The sequence below is a fragment of the Microtus ochrogaster genome, chromosome 19 (assembly GCF_000317375.1).
Source record: "Microtus ochrogaster isolate Prairie Vole_2 chromosome 19, MicOch1.0, whole genome shotgun sequence".
Classification (NCBI taxonomy): domain Eukaryota; kingdom Metazoa; phylum Chordata; class Mammalia; order Rodentia; family Cricetidae; genus Microtus; species Microtus ochrogaster.
Window position 1 is genome coordinate 27,087,946 of NC_022021.1, and position 21,664 is coordinate 27,109,609.

At 41.6% G+C, this 21,664-nt stretch overlaps 1 protein-coding gene across 4 annotated transcripts in view; it reads left to right on the plus strand.

Annotated features, from left to right (window-relative positions):
* Dab2 (DAB2, clathrin adaptor protein) overlaps positions 1 to 21,664 on the plus strand; it is a 53,982-nt gene that overhangs the window by 28,113 nt on the left and 4,205 nt on the right. Inside the window, exons 2-13 of one of the 4 annotated variants that reach the window (XM_005356588.3) lie at positions 1,226 to 1,417; positions 2,365 to 2,504; positions 3,881 to 3,979; positions 6,030 to 6,161; positions 6,683 to 6,763; positions 7,130 to 7,156; positions 7,407 to 7,460; positions 7,860 to 7,922; positions 12,840 to 13,493; positions 14,470 to 14,623; positions 19,960 to 20,583; positions 21,069 to 21,178. In XM_005356588.3, coding sequence (XP_005356645.1) covers positions 1,327 to 1,417; positions 2,365 to 2,504; positions 3,881 to 3,979; positions 6,030 to 6,161; positions 6,683 to 6,763; positions 7,130 to 7,156; positions 7,407 to 7,460; positions 7,860 to 7,922; positions 12,840 to 13,493; positions 14,470 to 14,623; positions 19,960 to 20,583; positions 21,069 to 21,178 — 2,229 coding nt within the window. In that variant the 5' untranslated portion in view covers positions 1,226 to 1,326. The remainder of the gene's footprint in view (positions 1 to 1,225; positions 1,418 to 2,364; positions 2,505 to 3,880; positions 3,980 to 6,029; positions 6,162 to 6,682; positions 6,764 to 7,129; positions 7,157 to 7,406; positions 7,461 to 7,859; positions 7,923 to 12,839; positions 13,494 to 14,469; positions 14,624 to 19,959; positions 20,584 to 21,068; positions 21,179 to 21,664) is intronic. The other 3 variants (XM_026783792.1, XM_026783790.1, XM_026783793.1) reach the window with 3 other exon arrangements.

Below are 21,664 nucleotides of genomic sequence, written 5' to 3' on the forward strand. Positions count from 1 at the left end.
TCCACAGGGGGCGCTATAGGAGCTTGGGGAACAACTGTTTTGAAAGTTTGTGCTAAATGATAGCAAAAAGGCATTTGTTAGTGTATTCAGTGAATTGTGCAAGAGACACCCTTAAGCACTCTGATACACTAACATGTCGATGGATAAAATGGAAATGATTTATTTATAATACTAATTTTTCCAATAGCATACGAAATGTTTCATTATGACATTTTTATACACATAAATCACTGTGTTTTGTTTATATCTACTCCCACTACCTTTTTCTCCCAATCTTCCCCACCCAATCTTTTCCTGTCTGCTCTTCCCCCTTCCTCTTTTACATATTTTTCCTTATGCTTTCATGCAAATATGTATGTTCTGTGTCATATATATATATATGATCTAGCCCTACATATATTTAAATATAGACTCCAAATACAAAAGAAAGATGGGATATTTTACCTTTCTACCCTCCATGTTCCTTCACATGTTTCCGTCCTCCTCCTTCCCCAAAGTCCCCATTCTACATACATGTCATAACCACACATGACAGAAGATGCACTGTTTACCTTTCTGAGTCTGGTTTATGTTGATTATCAGGTTGATTCCCAGTGCTGCTGCACCCTGCCCCCAGCACCGCCACCACCCACCATGGAGCTATTTAAAGTTCAGAGCTTATATAGCCCTAGAGATCATATGTAGAATCATAATAGTGGCTTATTAAATGTCTCAGTAAAATAGTAAGTTTGCTCTTTTCTACTTTGGGGATGCTGGGGATAGGGGCCAAGCTGCAGGTATTCTTATACCGCTGGAGCAAACTGCCTTTCTAAGCAGTTTTGTGGATAACTGAAACTCTCAACATCCATTTTCAGACATCAGTTACCATCTCATCGAGTTCAGCAGGTATGTTTCTCTTTCGCTATGAACTCTAACCAGTTTGCGATCCCTGTCTTTGATACCGGAGTCTTATGCCAAAGTTCTAACACAAGTTGCTGAGCTAGGTAATCATTAAATGCTACCAGAAATCAAATGCTTGAAGAAAAATTTACCAAACAATCTTTTTCCATTCTGGGGAGCTTCAAAGGGAACAACCCTGCCTTCAGAGTTCAGCGTGACCAAGAGATTGGCAAGCGTGTGCAGCTACCAAGCCTAGACCGGCAACAGATGGCCCCTGTGGACACGGATGGTGTGGAGTCTGGGTTTGCTGTAGTTTGGCCTCACCGAGCCTTTTCTCTACCCACAGGTGTGTGCCGAGGAGGGTTATGTTCGTTTGAGACCTGCGCATCAAGGATTGCTTGGTGTCAGTGAGAGTCTGCTGCTGAGTTTTCTGTCTGCCTTCTCGTCATGTCTAATGAAGTTGAAGCCAGCACGACCAATGGTCAGCCTGACCAACAGGCTGCCCCAAAAGCGCCATCAAGGAAGGAAAAGAAGAAAGGTGGGGGCGAGTGGCTCCTGTTCAGCTGTCAAATGAGCTTACTCTCAAGTTCTAAGAAGGGAACTTTTTTTTTCTTTTTTGGCAGAAGTGGTTGGCTTGTCTCATGTGTGGCAGGCAGGTCTTGTCTCTGCACCTCTGATTATACCAACTTAGGTTCAGTTAGGAAAATTTCATGGCATTTTTCTTTAATTGTGTGTTTTTTTTATAATTATTTTGTTTAAATGCATGGTTAACTATACACCCATAACTATTGTGTAATTATCTTCCAGTGATCTCTTCACCATCTTGTTTTACTAGCACCACCAGTTTTGAAAAATCAAAACTTTTGTTTTCACTAAAACACTCTTGGCTTTAAGTACTAAATAGTGCTCAAGTCCTTAGTGTGCCAGAGCTGGAGAAGGGGCCATGGGCTTCCTGCTCTGCTTCGGCTGCTGCCCTTCAGCTCCAGGAATGAGACAGCAGGGGCCTTTTGAGGAGAGAAAAGGAAAGAAAGGATAATTATCCAATTACAGCCATGGTAATTTACCCTCAATTCGCTTTTGTTTTCTGATGGTTCAAAATGTTAGAAAATAGTTTTGTGCCTTATTTTCTTTTCTCTTTCATTAAAGGAATATGCCATTTTTCTAAAATTCACTCAAAACATTAAAAAGGCTTTGACGAAAAATATTCCCAACTCCCAATTCATGTGTTCTCATAAATTTCTCCTCTGCATTTTGTATCTTAAGGAAGTAGTTTTCTGATTGTTTTTTTTTCCTTTTACTCTCAATTCTATATTCAATATTGAGAGATTTTGCTCAAAAGAAGTAAGAATGAGACAGTGGAAATTCCATGTGTGACCAATTACTGTGTAAAGATTTATGCTATTGGGGGGCGGGGATGCTGAGCACATGTGATCATACCTAAGGGTATGAAATAAGCTTTATCCTGCATTGCTTTTTACTTCTCAGGCTCCGAAAAGACAGATGAGTATCTGTTGGCCAGGTTCAAAGGTGATGGTGTAAAATACAAGGCCAAGCTAATCGGGATTGATGACGTGCCCGATGCAAGAGGAGACAAAATGAGCCAAGATTCTATGATGAAACTCAAGGTAAAGAAGCCATTATCTGTCTCAACCATGTGTCTAAAAGGGGATTCTATTAGCTCCCATCAACCCAAACGTTTCCATTCACATATTGATCCACCAGTGTTTTCCTTTCAGAGAAGTCATTCATTACTTGAATCTGTTGAGTCTTGTTGTGGCCTTCAAGAGCTGCAAGATGCTGGGTGCCTTTTCATTTGGGTAAACTCAGGACTCAGATGAGCAAAGCCCACCCCTAAACTCTCCATCATTAAATGATTTTAAAAGCCATGGGCAGTTGCGTGTGATTTGTCTTATTCTGCATAGAAGACACAAAGCAGGGACTAGGAGGATGACTCCATGAATAAGGTTCTTGCCTTTATTTAGACCTCCAGTGCCCACAAAGACGCTGCATAAGTGGGGCAGCCCATTTGTAAGCACAATCATCAAGGACAGAGACAGTATTCCCATTGCTAGCTCGGCTAGACAATCTGTGAGCTCTGTGCTCAGATGAGTCCCTGAGTCAGTATATGAAGAAAAGATCAACCAAGAAAAATGTTTGCTAGCATCCTCTGACCTCTATACACATGCGTACCGTGCACACACATACCCCAAAGTAATAAAAACTAAAAACATTTAAAAGAAGTCACAGAATGACTATTGGCTGAGAAAGTATGTGGATAAAATGCAGGACTGTACTTGGACACACCATTCAGTTTTTTGAATTTGTATGTCTGCATGTGTGTCCCTGTTCATGTTTATGTATATATGTGTGCACATGATGTGACCGGAGGTTGACATTGAGTGCCTTCCTTGATTGTCCCCTACCTTATTCTTTGAGACAGAGTAGCTCACTGAACCTGGAGCTTATCAATTTGGCTAAACTGCCTGACCACAAAGCCCCAGGGATCCTCCAGTCTCTGCCTCCCTGGCACTGAGATTACTGGTGTGTGCCATAGCATCCAACTTTTTATGTGGGTTTTTGGTGATCAAACTTGAGTCTTCATGCTTACATGGCAAACATTTATCAAGTGAGCCATCTTCACAAGCCCAGTGTTTCAGAATTTTTCATTTTTATACTATGCTACTATGTGGACCTAATTAAATAATACAAGGTTTGGGAGCCATCGTGTGTGTGTGTATGTGTGTGTGTGTGTGTTATAGACATTACATTTATGAGTTTGCATACACCAGGCAAGCATGATTTCACAGAGCTACGTCCCCATGCCTTGAAGAAATAACATATATCTTCTATTCTGTCCATTACCCTTGATCAAAAATGCCCCCTCATTTCCCCAATGCCATCCAAGCTGAAAACAAAGCAGTTCGTCTTCCAAAGTTTTTGGCATCAAAAGTATTCTAGGATACTTTACCATCTATTTCCCTTATTCTCTCAATCTCTCCAGGGAATGGCAGCAGCTGGCCGGTCTCAGGGACAACACAAGCAAAGGATCTGGGTCAACATCTCCCTGTCTGGTATCAAAATTATCGATGAGAAAACTGGGGTAAGAATTTGTGCTTGCTAGCAGTAGCTGACCACCTGAGTCTGACCATGGTTGAATTCCTGTGGAAAATTTCCTTTTCTTTCTCAAATAGAGAAAAGAGTAATATCACACATGGCTTCTCTAAAATAGACAATAGGAAGAGAAGAATCAAGATATCCCATTTTGAAATTCATTTCCTATAAAGATGTGAAGAAGCCCCTAAACACAAGGGTGCCACTGTTGTTGCATGCTATTTATTTTGAGTTTCAGACTAAACAAGGTTAATCTCAATACCTGACTTATTTTAATGGATGGCTCATGTGTGAATTTGGTGGCTAGTTCCAAACCTCTAGAATGTTTTTCATCTCTCTTTTAACCCTGTCCTTTCCAACCTGCAGATGTCAACTTTTTTGGCTGGTGTTTTAGTTTTTGTGTGTGTGGGAGGGTGGCTATTGTTCTATCACGTGGAATCAGTTTTGCTTCTTTTTCCTTCTTTAGTTTATTCTGGTCAGTACCCCAAAGCTACAGTATTTCAGGTCTCCTGTGGCACTTTTCCCTTTATTCTGTAAAGTGTTGTCATCTGGAACTCTGCTACTCATATCAAGTCAACATGACAAGATGTTTATTCATCCCTTCCAAGAGGCACCTGTTATCTAACATGAAAAATCTGCCTGCCAGACTTAGGGTGAGGGCCTCATGGTATATGCCCACTCAGTTCTCTGGTTCTTAGTTCCTCGGGTATCATTGTCTTTTATCTTTATCCTTCTGCCCTTAGTAACTTTTTATCTCAAGCCCCTCAGACAATAGTTGCCAGTTTCTCTCATAAGCATTATTTCTTTCTTTTCCAAATTTGATCCCTTTGGCACATTAGTGTTCATTTAAAATGATAAATATAGATTCATAACATTTAAGAAACCATATGACATTTTAATTTGTTTCACAAAAGCTTCATTTGGCAAAACTGTCTTGGAGACTAAATACCCGCTGTCAAATCAAACTCAACAGTTCAAGAGTATCTGTTGACTGATCTTTTCAGTGATCTTGGGCATTTGGAAATAAAATTCAAGACATATTTTGCCACCTACAGATTTCTTTCAAGAGTTGAACTCGTATGCAGGCTAGAAAGGATCAAGAGAGATGGGGAAAATCAGAAAATAAACTAGAGTCTCTGTCACATTTCCTTCTCATAACAAGGTCCCTTCGGGACAGGGTGAAAATGCTTATCGGCTGCATTTCATAGCTCGAGGGTTTACTGGGTTCAGTCATTTTAATAAAATACACAGGAGCCCTCTGGACAGTTCTCCAGCTTAGGCTGTTCATTTAAGTTCGTCATTTAGTTAAGAAGTTGGACCTACTTGAGTTTTGTTTGACTTCAGTTTTTCATCTTGCTGTTTATTGTGGTAATAGCTCTGATTTTGGTATGTGCTCAGTTGGTTGTTCAGTTGGTCAGATACTATCTTTTTGTGCTGCCTAGGCTGGTCTTGAACTCATAGGGTAAACTAATGACCTGTCTAAATCTCCCAGGGACTATAAAGGCCACAACACACCCAGATTCACTTGATTACACTTTAGAAATGTTTGAATTCCTCTCAGTCTTTCCTTGGGCATGGCATTATGTCTTTTGGATAGAATGAGAGTCAAGTACTTAGATTTTTAGAAAGAATGATCTTCTACTTTTGTTTTCTATTAACTCTTCCTTTTGGAGCCCTTTCTAGCAGAAATAAATCAGATCCAGCCTTGAACCAAAGACTAAAAGGTCTTCCTTCAAAGGCTTTAAAAACTCTTGTGTATGCCTTCTTTTCTTAAATTTTTTTATGATTTATTTATCTTTATTTTATGTGCATTGGTGTGAAGGTGTCAGATCCCCTGGAACTGGATTTTCATACAGTTGTGAGCTGCCATGTGGGTGCTGAGAATTGAACCCGGGTCTGCTGGAAGAGCACTCAGTGCTCTTAACCACTGAGCCATTTCTCAGCACTGGTGTATGCCTTCTTATAACCTTCTGATAGGCAGCTGTGCTAGCCAACAAGTCTGTATCACTCACTGTTGTTCTTTTACGTTCCCTTTCTAGGTAATAGAGCATGAACATCCAGTAAATAAGATTTCTTTCATTGCTCGTGATGTGACAGATAATAGAGCGTTTGGTTATGTGTGTGGAGGAGAAGGCCAGCATCAATTTTTTGCCATAAAAACTGGCCAACAGGTAAGCTCTAAGACATAGTACACATGAGGACTAGCCTTCTGTTGAGAATAGAGGTGCTTGTTTCTTAACAAGAAGAATTACTCGAAACAATTCATTAAGTCACTGGTTCTTTAGGTCAATCACCCCTCAGACAGTGACTTATGCCTAAAGAATCTATTTAAAATGTCACTGATACTCGCATGTGTGGCAAAGAAATTGTGAAGATAGACTTTCTAATAATGCTACTAATAAATTTAGAATAATATTGAATTATTCCTAGAAACCTTGAAGAAACTCAGACTGTCATGGTTCCTCTTGTTTTATCTTGAGAAAAAAATTCTATTGTGATAAATATATTCTTAACGGTGGTGAAACATTTATTAACCTTGTATCCTTTAGTTATCTGAGGGTGGTGATCCTCTATAATCCAGAAGATAATTATAAGGAATCTCAATAAGAAATAGAAAGTATTAATGGTAGCTGAGTGTGGTCAAAGAGTAAAGCTGAGAACAAAATGCTGTTAACCCTTTCTGTTGCTTCAGGCTGAACCTTTAGTCGTCGATCTTAAAGACCTTTTTCAAGTTATCTACAATGTAAAGAAAAAGGAAGAAGAAAAGAAAAAGGCAAGTTCTGTTTGAGAGAAGTTCTGCTGGATCAATACTGTACTCAGGGTCTATTTAATGTCATATTCATAAGCCCTGTCTGAAGAGATGGACTTCTTTCCTTTTAAGTATAGACCTGTCTGTTGTTCTTAGCAGGGCAATTGTGGGATTTCATGTCTGGGTCCCTGTAACATTAGTTAAAGGACTTGACAGAGCAACCTAGCTTAAATCTGGAAATCTAGTATCTATGTGAAGGGGGAAGGGGAACATATATCAAAATATACAAGACTTCCCCCCTCCCTTTAACTATGAATCTGGCAGTATTTGCTCCTTTATTAACTCTCATCCCAAATCCCAAGCTCAGTGAATCTGTGTCTTTCTTTTTAGGTCGAAGAAGCCAGCAAAGTGGAAGAGGTAAAGCTGCTTCTTTACTTCTCTTGTGATGTGTGTGATGTGTAGAAGCCATGCCGGCTCCATGCAAGAGCATTCTCCCCTCCTGACTTGATCCTCTGGGCTAGTGACCACTCTTTTCATGGAAGCTCATTAGCTAAAGTTATTGGAGATCAAGCTATAACAGCTTCGTGGAATAGTCAGGCGTGGAAATGAATGTTATGGGGCGACTCCATCAGTTCAAATCCTTTTAATAATTGCTTGTTATTTTCAGAATGGGAGTGAGGCCCTAATGACCCTTGATGATCAAGCTAACAAACTGAAGCTGGTATGTTTGGGATGTTTTGTGATCCTTTGAACATGGGTTTCTACCTCCTGCAAATGTTGCTAATACTGGACCTATATTGAATCCATAGTAAAATTCAGTTAGGACAAGTATTTTCCAGTGCATTCAAGTAATATCTACGTTATTCTACCAAATAGTCTTCTGAGTAGATCAGCAGACTCTAATATAGTTCTTCTTTAAGGTGTTGACCAGAGTGATGCGCTTGGAGACAAGCCTTCTCTTTCTGACATATGGAGCTTAATATCAAATCTGTGTGAAATCGATCGCAATCCAGTTGTGACAACTATTTCCCTGTAGTTGAGGACACAAACAATTACAATGATAGACAAAGTCATTGTTTTTAGTAGACACATCTGAATCTAATCCAAATACTTTTTTAAGGGTGTTGACCAGATGGATTTGTTTGGGGACATGTCTACACCTCCAGACCTAAATAGTCCAACAGTAAGTGTTTTGCTTTTAAATTTGCAATGTAATTGAAATAACATCTATAATCCCAAATTTACAATTAACTAGAAAGATTGAGCATTTCATGGCAACTTGGAATGTCTTGACTTTTCCTCATGAAATAGAAGTGGCTACTAGAAAGATCATTTGATTCTTAAGTCACCATAAGAAGCTACCACTACTAATTCAGATATATTAATATAACATAGAGGTTAAATCTGTGCTACTACCCAACCATTGTGCTTCTTCTTGGTAATAATTTGGGATCAGAAGGAAAGACTGAATTATAATTCTTGGCATAAGTCTACTTGAAAGAAGTATATGTGTTAAATGATAAATCCTAAATTGTTTAAGTTTCTTTATTTCTTTTTCTTTTCTTTTTTTTGCAATTCAGCAGCATGAGTTTGACATGAAATAAGAGTTAAACAAGGAGCCAAGCAAGGTGGCTCATGCCTTTAATCCAGGCACTCAGGAGGCAAAGTCAGGCAGATCTCTGTGAAGTTGAGGCCAGTCTGGTCTACAAAGCAAGTTCCAGGACAGTCAGGGCTGCACAGAGAAACCTTGTCTTGAAAAACAATAAACAAACAAACAAAAAAGTTAAACAAGGTTCATCTTATGATTAACAAAAGTCTTTTCATTTAGAAAATTGCGAGTTTTTATAGAGCATTACCATAGAGTAAGTCTTCTCAATATTAATGAATCTGTGTCAGTCATGTGAGCATATAGCAATATTTTCCTTTATTGATATGAAAATATTGATCCAGAAAAAAACCTCATTTATGCTCAGACTTAAGGTCATATTTTTCAGATCTTCTATAAAACAGGCCTCACAGAGAAGTAGTCATGTCATTTTGAATCAACGTTTGTTATTTATATCCTAGTTTCCTGAGCACCCGCTATTGGCAAAGCATAGTGGCAAGAAAGACACATGTTAGTGTTACCATCAACCATTCTGTCTAGCAGGGACAGTGTTGAGACTAGTGACAAAGCCAAGGGAATGATGCTCACCAAACATGCAGGCTCAGATAATGTTTCCTTTTTATTTATTATGTATTCAGTGTTCTGCCTGTGTGTATCCCTGCAAGACAGAAGAGGGCACCAGATCTTATTATAGATGGTTGTAAGCCACCAGGTGGTTGCTGGGAACTGAAGTCAGGACCTCTTAACCATTTCCCCAGCTCCCATTGCCCTGCCTCATAATGTTTCTAAGGAAGGGAATTAATAACTTGAACACCAAGGATAAGAAGGCAATAGCTAGGCAAACAGTAAATTATTGCATGTAGAATGGAGGAAATGTTTGCATAAGACTTTTTTTAAATCAGGAAATTATCAAGTAAGTTTTTATGATGTGCAGAAGATCTCAGAAACTGAAGTGAATCAGAGAGAAACTGGGAAGGATTCTCACTTCCCAGAATACTACAGAGAAGCCTAGCATGTGCACCCTCACTGCATAAACCCACAAGTCCGCTGAAGGATGGACTGTGTACACTCTTCTCTGTACCCATGAGTGAGAATCACACTGCGCAGCATCATAAAGTCCTTGCAGAGCCTACAATAGAGGAGATAGAACTCCTGGGTAGTCTTCCGGAGTGAGTCTTTCCCCTCTTGCTTGTCCATGGAACTTCCGTTTTTTATAATCTTTCTTAGTGTTTTCAGGGCAAGATTTTTGACATCTTAGGCTAGCTAATGCTGGAAGGAAGGACCATCCTAGTTCTGGGCTCTTTTGGATCTCTCAACAGTCTTGGCAATTCTTTATTAGGAGATAAAAGAAATCAATATCTGTACTATCATCTTTCAAAGTGACACACCAAAATGGGCCCTCCAAGAGAGTGGAAAGCTCGCGAGACACAAGTGGAATTGCAGAAGAAGCAAAAAGGCACTTAGTGTTTAATTGACTTTTGTGGACTTCTGAAGCATTCCGTCGTACCAAATGAAAAACAGCATGGATGATCCTTATTCTTATACTAGAGTTCTCACAAACTAAAAATGTTTTATTTGTAGAAATTCAAGTTTTAGTTTCAAAAATAAGTTAAGATGATAAATTTAATTAAAGTAGATACTATCTGGTAAGTTTTTTTTAAAAAAAAATGGTTAACAGGGCTAATTATATGTTGGCTAGACATTGCCAACATATTCTGTTGCATTGAATCCATATGCAGAGGTCACAAAATAGATGTTTCTCTGACTTATAAAACTAGCATGCTTCAGAGTTTTTCAACTCTTACAACAACTGCTCTGGAAAATGTAAAGTATAGAAAAAAATATCTAAATTAGACTCTCTCCGTTATCCCTGGTGGCTATGGCTCCTCCCAAACTGATGAACAAAACTTTTATGCACTTCAAATCATATGTTGACATCTTTTAGAACTTAATTTTTTTTTTTGCAAAATTACTGGAACATTATGTTTCATGGTGCTTTAGAAATAAAGAGAAGGGGGGGAAGGAGAGGGGAGACAGTACAGAGATACAGAGACAGGAAAAAAGACTACAGAAAATGATCCACCATCATAAAGGTTAAACCTGGCATAAAAGGATTAGATTTGGGTACAAAGTTTAAATAATATGTGTATGTATACACATTTATACCCCCAGAAATGGCATGGGGTAGAAACAGGTAAAACTGAAATAGAAATATTAATAAGAAAAGTATAAAGAAAACTCTGAAATAGAGCTGGTCACTGAAGGGTAAAGACCAATAGACAGTAGCTAGGGTAAATCAAGTGGGGTTCTGCCATGCAGCATTCCAAAAGTGGCTCTAAAGACACTGGTTTTAATGCACGTACGGAATGGCAGGAAGCCAACAACAGGGTTGAGGCCTCAGCTAGTAACCATCTCTGGGAGGCTAGCTACCCAGAGAAGAGCTGTAGATCTGTGTTCCAATGTTGCCATCTCCGCACCCCCTTGCTGAAGCGGCTTGAGCCACTTCCATGCCCGTCTGAGGTGCTCAGGTGGTAGCCCAGCGGGGTGCTGACAGTCTCCAAAGCACTCCGGAAGCTCTGACTGTGGGAATAGATGAGCCTTCCCTCCATCCAGTCTTTTACTTAGACTCTTACGCTTGGATCGACAACAGCCCTGACCTGAGGAGAGCCTTATACATTTTGCTCGTAGGGTGACTCTTCAGAAGTCTAAAACTGTGGCTCCTGTTTGGTGTCCTAAGACCTTGTTCTGAAGTGTCTGGAAAGGAGAACTCTACCAGCTGGGAACACCCAACCATGCTAACCTAGAGGTGGCTTTTAGAAATACTGAAATCAAGCTTCCGGAATGCATCTTATCCCACCTTTTGATTGCTTAAAGATCCACTCATTAAGAAGCCTTCCAATTCATTTGTTTGATTAAAAGCTTTTCAATTTAAGCTCTTTCTTGTGATGAATTCTTCTAGGTATAAAAAGACAACCAGGCTTTAAAAACAAAACAAAACAAAAACAAACAAAAAAGCAAAACCTGATTTCATATTTTCCAGTAAAGAAAGTAAAAAGAAAAAAATACAGCTTGAAAACCTGATTTTGTGGTCTCTTCTATGGTCACAAAAGAGAAACAGGACTTTTTTCTTTTCTTGAAAAGACAGAGACTTTTGAATGTTTTTTATCCTTATTAGTTGAAGAAGTTCAGATTTCTTTTGAACTGCTCTTGTCCCAGTGATGAAAATGGTACTTTACCCAGGTTACCACTAGATGTCTACTTTAGCTTCCTTCCAGCTGGGCAATGTTTATTGTTTATAGTCTATGGCTGGCATAGTTAAGTATTTAATGGATCAAAATCAGACAAAAGTCTTTCCCAGTGTTTTAAATCGCAATTACTTATAAATTAGAATAAAAACATGTCAAATTGATCAAACTGGTAGCTTTGATGCTGACAATTTTCATAAAACAAATGAAGAAACTGGGTAATTAACATCTATATTTTTCTGATGGAATAGAGAAAAAGGGGAATTAGCAGAATTATGCGTTTTGGATAGTTTGACGATTGCATCCTAAACCCTCATTGAAACCCTCTTAGTTATTAGCTAACTGACTTCAATGCTAAATAGGCAAGATCACTCCCACAATACAGGAAATCGGGGCAATACGTTGAAAATATGTACATCGACATGAGGTTACTGTGTAATAATTGATTAGATGTGCACACTATTTTGAGTGTCACATACAGAAGAACACACACAAAAGGTGTGTCCAAGGAGGGATGAGGATGGCAAAGTAGAGAGGTCCAACTTGGCCATTACCATTAGTAAGATCTTAGTTCTTTCAAAGAGTCAGACTCACAGACCGAGATAAAAATGGAGTGTCTTGTTTCTCTCCCTCAACTGACTTTAAGTTTTGTCACAGCCCTAACCATGAAATCTGGAACTGTGGAGTATAACTTGGTTGTGGTAGAATGCCTGAGATACTCAAAGCCCTGGTTTAGTTCCCAACACCATACACACACAGTACACATATGAATATTCACATATGAATATTAACCAAGAATTTGCTCATTTAGAGAGGGAATGTTAGAGACTTCTGGAAAAGGACTATGAACTGCTACGTGTTTCACAGGTAGCAAGCTGGACTAGGTATTTGAAATCCATTCATAGGTTCAAACAGTATATTCCGATAAGCATTTAGAGTGAGTCCCAATTAATTCAAAGACGTCACTTAAACCAACGCAGATAAGGAACCTAGCCCATCTGAATGTATGGACTAAGGAGAGGATGAATTTAATAAGATTTCACGGAAGGAAGGGCAGACCCCAGGGGAACTTAGAGCTCACAAGCCGAGTGAGGAACACTCTGGGGTTCTTGGGAGATGGTAATAGTCCCAAATTCTAATAGGAACCCCGGTAATCCTTGTCATGTTGATGTAGTTTTCTCATGTGAAGTTATAACATGGACTAACACTGTCTCTCTCTCTCTCTCTTTTTTTCCCCCAAATGTGCTAGGAAAGCAAAGATATCCTGTTAGTGGATCTAAACTCTGAACTCGACACCAATCAGAACTCTTTAAGAGAAAATCCATTCTTAACCAATGGCGTCACCTCCTGTTCTCTCCCTCGACCAAAGCCTCAGGCATCCTTCTTGCCTGAGAATGCCTTTTCTGCCAATCTCAACTTCTTTCCCACCCCTAATCCTGATCCTTTCCGTGATGATCCTTTTGCACAGCCAGACCAATCGGCACCCTCTTCGTTTGATTCTCTCACATCTCCAGATCAGAAGAAAGCGAACCTGAGTAGCTTGTCTACTCCGCTGAGTAAAGGGCCCCTGAACGGTGATACCGATTACTTTGGTCAGCAATTTGACCAGATCTCTAACCGGACTGGCAAACAGGAAGCTCAGGCAGGCCCGTGGCCCTATCCAAGTTCGCAAACCCAGCAAGCAGTGAGAACTCCAAATGGGGTATCTGACAGAGACCAGAACGGCTTCCATATCAAACCTTCCCCGAACCCTTTTGTGGGAAGCCCTCCCAAAGGACTCTCAGTACCGAATGGCGTAAAGCAGGACTTGGAAAGCTCTGTCCAGTCCTCCGCGCATGACTCCATAGCCATTATCCCACCTCCACAAAGTACCAAACCCGGAAGAGGCAGAAGGACTGCTAAGGTGAATTGTCTTTTCTGCATCCCCATTAGCAGAGTGCATGCTCGATACCAAAGGGTGGTGTGACGCGAGCTCTCTTCCCCGCTGCTCTTTTAGTTTCCCTGTGTGGCTGTCAAGTAGAAGGTGGGATGAGACACACCGACCCTCCAGGAATATGCCCCTCTCTAGTCAACATCCTTCCTCCGCTTCCTGGCAGTGTTTGCCACATCTGCTTTCCGTTTGCATGTCTTGTCACTTAATACTAAACTAAACACAAGTTGTTTTTTGTTTTCCATTGTTAATGCTGCTATGCTTCTGTGCCTCTGGTAAGTTTGATTGTCACGTTCTGGGACGGGAGGGGGAGAGGTCTTGTGATTCCCTTGGTCCTGCCCTCACACTAACACACCCGGCACACCCATCATCACGGATGTCCACGGTGGCAGTATATAAAAGTCTCCAGTCTGTCTCCTCTTTTAAATGTAAATGTTGATTTAATAACCCATTGACTTAGAAGCTCACACAATCACTATTACCAGCTCCATGCAAAAGCAACTCCAAGTGCAGTGTCTGTAGGCGATTCCTCAAAGCTCTCATAGGAAGGTGCAGACTTACCTAATGCTGAAGGTAGTTGCATCTCTATGGAAACTGATTTAGATCTAATGGAATGATAGAAAATTCTTTAGGATACTTATGCTGCCCTTCCTTTCCCAGCTGCAAATTTTCGCCAAGGAGACCAGACTGACATCAAAGGATAAAATAAGAAAAATAGATTTTATTTTGCAAGTCCAGGTGGTATTATCCATTAATCTGCTCACTACAGCTGTCTTATTCCCACCCCACACACCTCACCTTTGCTCTTTTATTTGCTAGTAGACGTAATCATTTGCCAGTAACAAAAGACTTTCCTTCGTGGGGAGGTTAGCTTTGGGGTAAAGAGTAGGAGACAGATGTGTCTGCCTCCGGAATGAGTAACTCTTCTCCCTCCTTCCCTCCTTGTCAGTCTTCAGCAAATGACTTGCTCGCCTCAGACATCTTTGCCTCAGAACCTCCAGGCCAGACGTCACCCACAGGACCACCCGCAGCCCCTCAGACCAACCCTTTGGATCTCTTCAAAACAAGCGCTCCTGCCCCGATGGGGCCCCTTGCAGGTCTAGGTATGTTCCCAGGGATGGAATCAGATGTAGCTCTGCTACTGTCACCCACAGTGGTGATGCACAGGAGGAAGGCACTTCCTGTGCTGGTGGCATCGCAGGGGAGGCCTCCAGCGACGCTCCCCTCACTTTAACCCCTGCACAGACCACATCCCGGTGACATTCCTGCCTGGTAACTGGAATTCAGCTCTCTGCGCTGCCCCGGGGCCAAGAAGTCCATTTTCAGTATTGCATGACCCTGAACAGCTGGCAGTGGCTTTCGGGAGACAGTTGTAAGGGATTCTGAAGTCAGACTGGCTTCAATGGTGAAAAGGAGATGAACTGAAGGAGCCTTGTGTGCTGTCTGCGCGGCAGAAGCAGGGCCGTGCACGCTTTCCATACCATTTGCCGTGATAGGTGGAAGTCTGTCTCCTCTTGAGGCTCAGCTCTTCTTATGTGCCCGGAAGCGGGTGTTGGTTAAGCGGGAAGCAAGGCTAAATCATAAAGTCAAAGTCTGGGCTCAGCTCTGCCCCTAGCTCTAAGTAGGCAGTGGTCACGGATTCTGATCTGTTTTTGAAGACTTGCCCCATAGCAACTCAATAATGAGTAATTTTTCTAGAAGAGCATCTAAGTAGATCTAGGAAAAAAGTAAAGCTAGAAAGAGCATAGATGGAGTTTTCTTAGACAGTGGGATGTGCTGGGGGTTAAAATCTATTTCTGACTTTTTGGCTCCCCTGAGCCTTTGCTGCAGGATGATGGTAGAAGCAAGCACATTGACTGAGTTCTGGTCCTGTTACTCTTCCTCCACAGCCTCTGGTTCTTTTCAGGCTTGATAGCTCAGTTTCAGAACCCCCAACAATAGTCTGTGCCATCCTGCTGGGGGTTCCATTTGTTGGCTTGCTTCTTGGCACCTGTGCAAACCCAAAGAGAATCTACCTTGGGAGGTGGGGGACCAAGGATCAAGGAGGACTCTCTGTTCCTTTAGTAAGATCTGAACAGAGATCATGGCTTTCCCTACCCTCTACAGAATCAGTCACCAAGATCCCTTTTCCTCCTTTATTTCCCGTCTTCTCTCCTTTGCTGTTTTCCTGCAAAGAGGAGAATGTCTGTCTCCCACAGTAAACATGTCTGGAGCAGGGCAGAGAAGGCAGCTGTCACCAATGCTGAGTGGTTGAAATCCAGGTGAAGGTGGGAAGTCAGTGAGTTCCAGGCTTCTGCTTGATGTTAGAACACCCAGAGATACTCGAAATACGCTGTGCCCTTCAGAAGCTGCCTTTTCTGGCATTGCTCTTTTCCCTATGCCCACAGTGAAGCAGCTGGTATCTTTTCCTTCACAGAAAGGCAGAGAACTTGCATTCAGGGTCTGTGACTAGATCACATCCCAGAGCTCTGGAGTTTCCTATCAATCCCTTGAAGAATTCTAGCAGCCAATATTTAACAAGTCAGCCTGAAGATACAGCTGGACCCTATAACTGTTAATTTATTCAGACGAAGTGAAGCCTTTTGGCGATATGCCCCTGTTGAGGCCTTGGGGTCTACAACAGCAGAATACTGATGATTCTTCCAAGTTTGGACATGGAACTCAAACTGAGCTCCACAGTGTAGCCCCTGTCCATTGGCAGTGATCCTCAGCCAAAGCCTGGAAGGTTGTAGGTCTGGCTTCCGCTGGACCCAGCTGGGGGACTGCCTCCTCTCGAGATCTGGGGGGGGGGGGGGGGGAGCAGGGAGAAGGGACTACAGGAAGCTGAGCCCTCGGCTTTGACTTGAACCCTGTGTTTTGATCTAGATTCAGAAGGTAATAAAATTAATGCTTTATGCCTGCACTCTCTTTTTCCTCAGTCCTTGCCCCTGCTTTCTCCAGCTGGGCCATAAATGTTTTAGAAACATAATGGGCGGTCTCTGGGAGATGGGAATGAAGGCTGGCACAAAAGGAGACTTACCAAGCACTTACTTCCTAGCAAATGAAATATTTTTTTCTCTTTTACAAATGGCACTCCCATTGATACTATCTATGACTAGAGTTCAGAGTTTTGCAAGGAAAGACAAGTAATTCAGGATGAAGGATGGTAAATGGGGGCTTCCTTTTATATCTTAATTTTGCACTTCGCAATGGTTGAAATGATTAGGAAATGACCCTTCCATTCACAACACTAATGTGTTTTGAAACATTGTCAATTACTTTGTTTAAACTAAACCCACTTTTTTAAAAAGACAAATAGCTGTGCTTTTATTAATCTTGAGAACTAATTCAAACATAATCAAAATTAAAAACTTTTACCTACACATAAATTGTATTACTCTAAGATCTTACAGATCAAAGTCTTGCAATGTATCTGCACAAACATAAATTTAACTTTCACAACAGCTATGTGAGTTAAGTGTTTCTTCTCTTTTTTTTTCTTGATTTTTATTAAGCTCTACATTTTTCTCTGCTCACCTCTCCCCCTCCCCTTCAACCCTCTCCCAAGGTCTCCATGCTCCCAATTTACTCAGGAGATCTTGTCTTTTTCTATTTCCCATGTAGATTAGATCTATATATGCCTCTCTTAGGATCCTTATTGTTGTCTAACTTCTTAGGGATTTTGATTTGTGGGCTGGTTTCTTTGCTTTATATTTAAAAACCACTTATGAGGAAGTATATATAATAATTGTCTTTCTGTGTCTGGGTTACCTCATTCAAAATGATGTTTTCTATCTCCATCCATCTGCCTGCAAAATTCAAGATTTTGTTATTTTTTTCTGCTATGTAGTACTCCATTGTGTAAATGTACCACATTTTTTTTTATCCATTCTTTGATCGAGGGGCATTTAGGTTGTTTCTGGGTTTTGGCTATAACAAACAATGCTGCTATGAACATAGTTGAGTATATGTCCTTGTGACACAATTGAGCATCCTTTGGGTATATACCCAAAAGTGGTATTACTGGGTCTTGAGGAAGGTTGTTTCCTAATTTTCTGAGAAATGGCCACACTGACATCCAAAGGGGCTGTGCCAGTTGCTCTCCCACCAACAATGCAGGTGTTTTCCCCACAACCTCTCCAGCATAAGTTGTCATCAGTGTTTTTGATCTTGGCCATTCTTACAGGTGTAAGATGGAATCTGAGTTGCTTTTATTTGAATTTTTCTGATGACTAAGGATGTTGAGCATTTCCTTAAGTGTCTTTCAGCCATTTTAGATTCCTCTGTTGAGAGTTCTCTGTTTTGGTCTGCACTCCTTTTTTTTTTTTAATTGATCTTTTGATGACCAGATTTTTGAGTTCTTTGTATATTTTGGATATCAGACCTCTGTCTGAAGTGGGGTTGGTGAAGATCTTTTTCCATTCTGTAGGCTGTTGTTTTGTCTTAATGACCATGTCCTTTGTTTTACAAAAGCTTTTCAGTTTCAGGAGGTCCCATTTATTAATTGTTTCTCTCAGTGTCTGTGCTACTGGGGTTATATTTAGGAAGTGGTCTCCTGTGCCAGTGCGTTCAAGTGTACTTCTCACTTTCTCTTCTATAAGGTTCAGTGTGGCTGGCTTTATGTTGAGGTCTTTGATCCATTTGGACTTGAGTTTTGTGTGTGGTGATAGATATGGATCAATTTTCATTCTTCTACATGTTGATATCCAGTTATGCCAACACCATTTGTTAAATATGCTTTCTTTTTTCCATTTGGTAATTTTTACTTCTTTGTCAAAAATCAGGTGTTCGAAGGTGTGTGGATTAATATCTAGGTCTTTGATTCGCTAAACCCACTTTTAAGGCTTAATAAGAGAAGCCATGTCACAGTTTCTGTGAATGTGTCCCATAACGCAAATAAGTCCTGGCCCCCATGTGTCTGTGAAGTTAGTGTGTGAATTAGCTCCCCAATGCACAAGTAATTGTTTCTTGTGCCTTGCTGTGAAGAGGCCAAAATGGGAGACTAATGTGCTGGGGTCAGGGCCAAGGTACATGAGTTTACCTCTATGGGCACGGACTGTGAGCTTTCCATGTCTGATTATATGTGTTCCTGATTCCGTTCCCTCAATGAGAAATGTTGATCCAGTAAGGCGGCCATTCTATGGGAGTGGAGCAGGTGTGCTCCTGACCAGATGCCAGCATTCATGATAAGAAAAAGATCAAAAGAGAGGGCCCTATAACAGCCCCTAACCCCATTTCAAAATTCCTCTCACTCTGGGGGGGGGCCAACAGCAATAAATCTTTTCTATCCCAAGTTTAAAGCCTTTGCTTGGTTGGATTAGAAAATGGAGAGTGAGAGGATGTTGTGCTCTGACCCTCAGGACAGGTAGCACCATCCGTGACTGAGGGTGAGGCTGGACTGGAGTTAGCGGATGGTTACTGCAGAGAATGAATGTCCTGTGTTAGAACAGGATGCAGGATGCAGGGCATGGGTCCGCCTACGGAACAGAGGCTGGAGAGGCCTGGGTTCTCATGAGGCAACTGCATCCCGAGGAACATGACAGATACGCAGGCCCTGGAGATAAAACTCTGACAGGAGACCACAGTTATCCACAAAGGGGGCTGCTTCTCCTGTCTTCCAACTAGTCTGCTCTAACTTCGTCTAGCAAGTGACACAAGGCAGGAAACACTTTTATTGGAAGCAGCCATCCTGGGATAATAGTCTTTCTTCCGTTTTCATGTGTAAAGTTTAAACTATGTGGATCTCAGCTATGTTTTATCTTCCCTTTATGGAGCTGTGTCAAGTCTGACAGCATTAAAAAAGGAGGGACCCTTTAAAATAGGAGCGATGCTTTTGGAGAACTTGTGTCCCTCTGTGATAACTGGCTCCCAGAAGTCCTCAGCAGCAGCCAGCTGTTAAATGCAAAAACTAAATAGTGATTCCACAGTGAACTGTCTTAATTAACTGCTTGATCATCACTGATTTGCTTGTTTATCCACTTGACAAATCAGTTCTTACTGTCTGCAAGTTCTGTTCAGGGTGTTGGAGGTTCATCGATGCATTTCTGGTAAGCATCCATTTATTCATGATTAGGAACTTACAGGATGTATTACTCTTCTAACGAGGGAAGACGTGTGGTGGAAAGAACAAGCAACAAGCATTCGAATTCCAGCTAAACGGTGGGAATGAGTTAACCATCAGAATTACTTAATCTCTTGAAGCCATTATTTCTGAGTCAGATTCAAAACTTCACAGAGTAGTTTGCCTTGGGAGTGGTCTACAGATACAGCCAGAAAGTCATGCTTCTTAAAAAATCAAGAATTCTTGTCAAAGGGACAAAGACAGCCAAAGTATGTTATCTGGATGTTTGAAAAGTCACAATTAAATTCATGATTTTATACAGTTAGTACATCATTATAAAAATAAAGTAATTCTCTTCAAGCTTGCCTCTTGATGACATCTCTCTCCCTCTTCCTTCAGGGGGTGTTCCAGTAGCACCCCCTCAAGCAGGACCTTGGGCACCTGTCGTCTTCAGTCCTTCTACAGCTGTCGTCCCAGGAGCCATAATAAGCGGCCAGCCTTCAGGTTTCGGTCAGCCGATCGTTTTCGGGACAACCCCAGCGGTTCAAGTCTGGAACCAGACTTCGTCGTTTGCGACCCCAGCTTCCCCTCCAGCCCCCGCAGTCTGGTGTTCAGCTGCACCCGTGGCACCACCCAATGCTTGGTCATCCACAAGCTCCCTGGGGAATCCTTTCCAGAGTAACACCTTTTCACCTCCTGCCATGCCCATTCAGCCCTCGCCTGCGCTGCCCTCTGTGGCCACTCCTCCTCAGCCACCTCCCAGAAATGGCCCGCTAAAGGACATTCCCAGTGATGCTTTCACTGGCTTAGACCCACTCGGGGACAAAGAAGTCAAGGAAGTGAAGGAAATGTTTAAGGACTTCCAGCTGCGGCAACCACCTGTGCCCTCAAGGAAGGGGGAGACACCGGCCACGGGGACTTCGAGTGCCTTCTCCAGCTATTTCAACAATAAAGTTGGCATCCCTCAGGAGCATGTAGACCATGACGACTTTGATGCCAATCAGCTGTTGAGCAAGATTAACGGTAAGTTTGCTCACTTATCTGCCGACTAATGTTTCAGCTGCCTTAAAGTCGCACGGGGAACTCAGAGGACCCTTCTATTTTCATCAGTAGCCAGCCTCCTGCTTGCTGTGGTGTTGGGGTCTCTGGTGGTAATTTAACCATTCCTTTTACCTCCGCCAATCCCAAGGACTGGCCCAATGCTGCCCCCCAGTGACCGTTTTTGAAAGGGCTTCTGAAAGCTATAGAAAGGGCATTTGGAGAGCTGAATGGTAGGTAATATAGCCCCCATTCATGGCCAACAAGCAAGGAACTTCTGAGAGTCTTCCACTTTAGATAAAGTATAAACGTAGCTCTCTATTCTGATAGATGAATAGAGTCCTGGTATGTGTGGTGATTTTTTTTTCCTTTCACCGGTGTAAAGAATTAAGTTTCAAAGGTAAGCCAGTCAGGGAACACGTGTGCGAGCAAAACTTGTGTACTAACTGCTTGGGTCCCTTGCTTTCCAGAACCACCAAAGCCAGTTCCCAGACAGGGTCTCCTCTCGGGTACCAAGTCTGCTGACAATTCACTTGAGAACCCCTTCTCCAAAGGATGCTTAAGTTCATCACAGCCCCCCGTAAGTACTGAATCCTAGTAGAGCATGCCACATACCCCTGCAGCTTCCTGAATCTACCTACCCCATGCAACAACTCTTTGCTGGGAATACCTATTTGCCTATGAGGTGTTCTTAGGAAACTTCACAGTGTGAACATACAGTCAAGCTGGAGCAAGATTGTCTTCCATAGGCTTTCCCATCTCCTGAACTTGAGGAATAATACTATCAGAAACCTCCTCTTGGATTTCACTGAACTGGTCTTGTGAAAACACGGGAGAAGCAGAATCAAAATAGTCTGTTAAAGACCTTTACAGATTAATTTTTAATCTCCCATCAATAGTTCTATACCTCTTCCAAGCAATTCTTCCAAGCAGAGGGAAGCAAATGCAAAGTCTCCACAGCTTTGACTTTGAACAAACAATATGTACTATCATCTTCGAGCAAGTAAGACAAAGGTCACTGTAGACACGTACAATGTCTGATTGGCTTATGGCCCAAGTCAGTAGT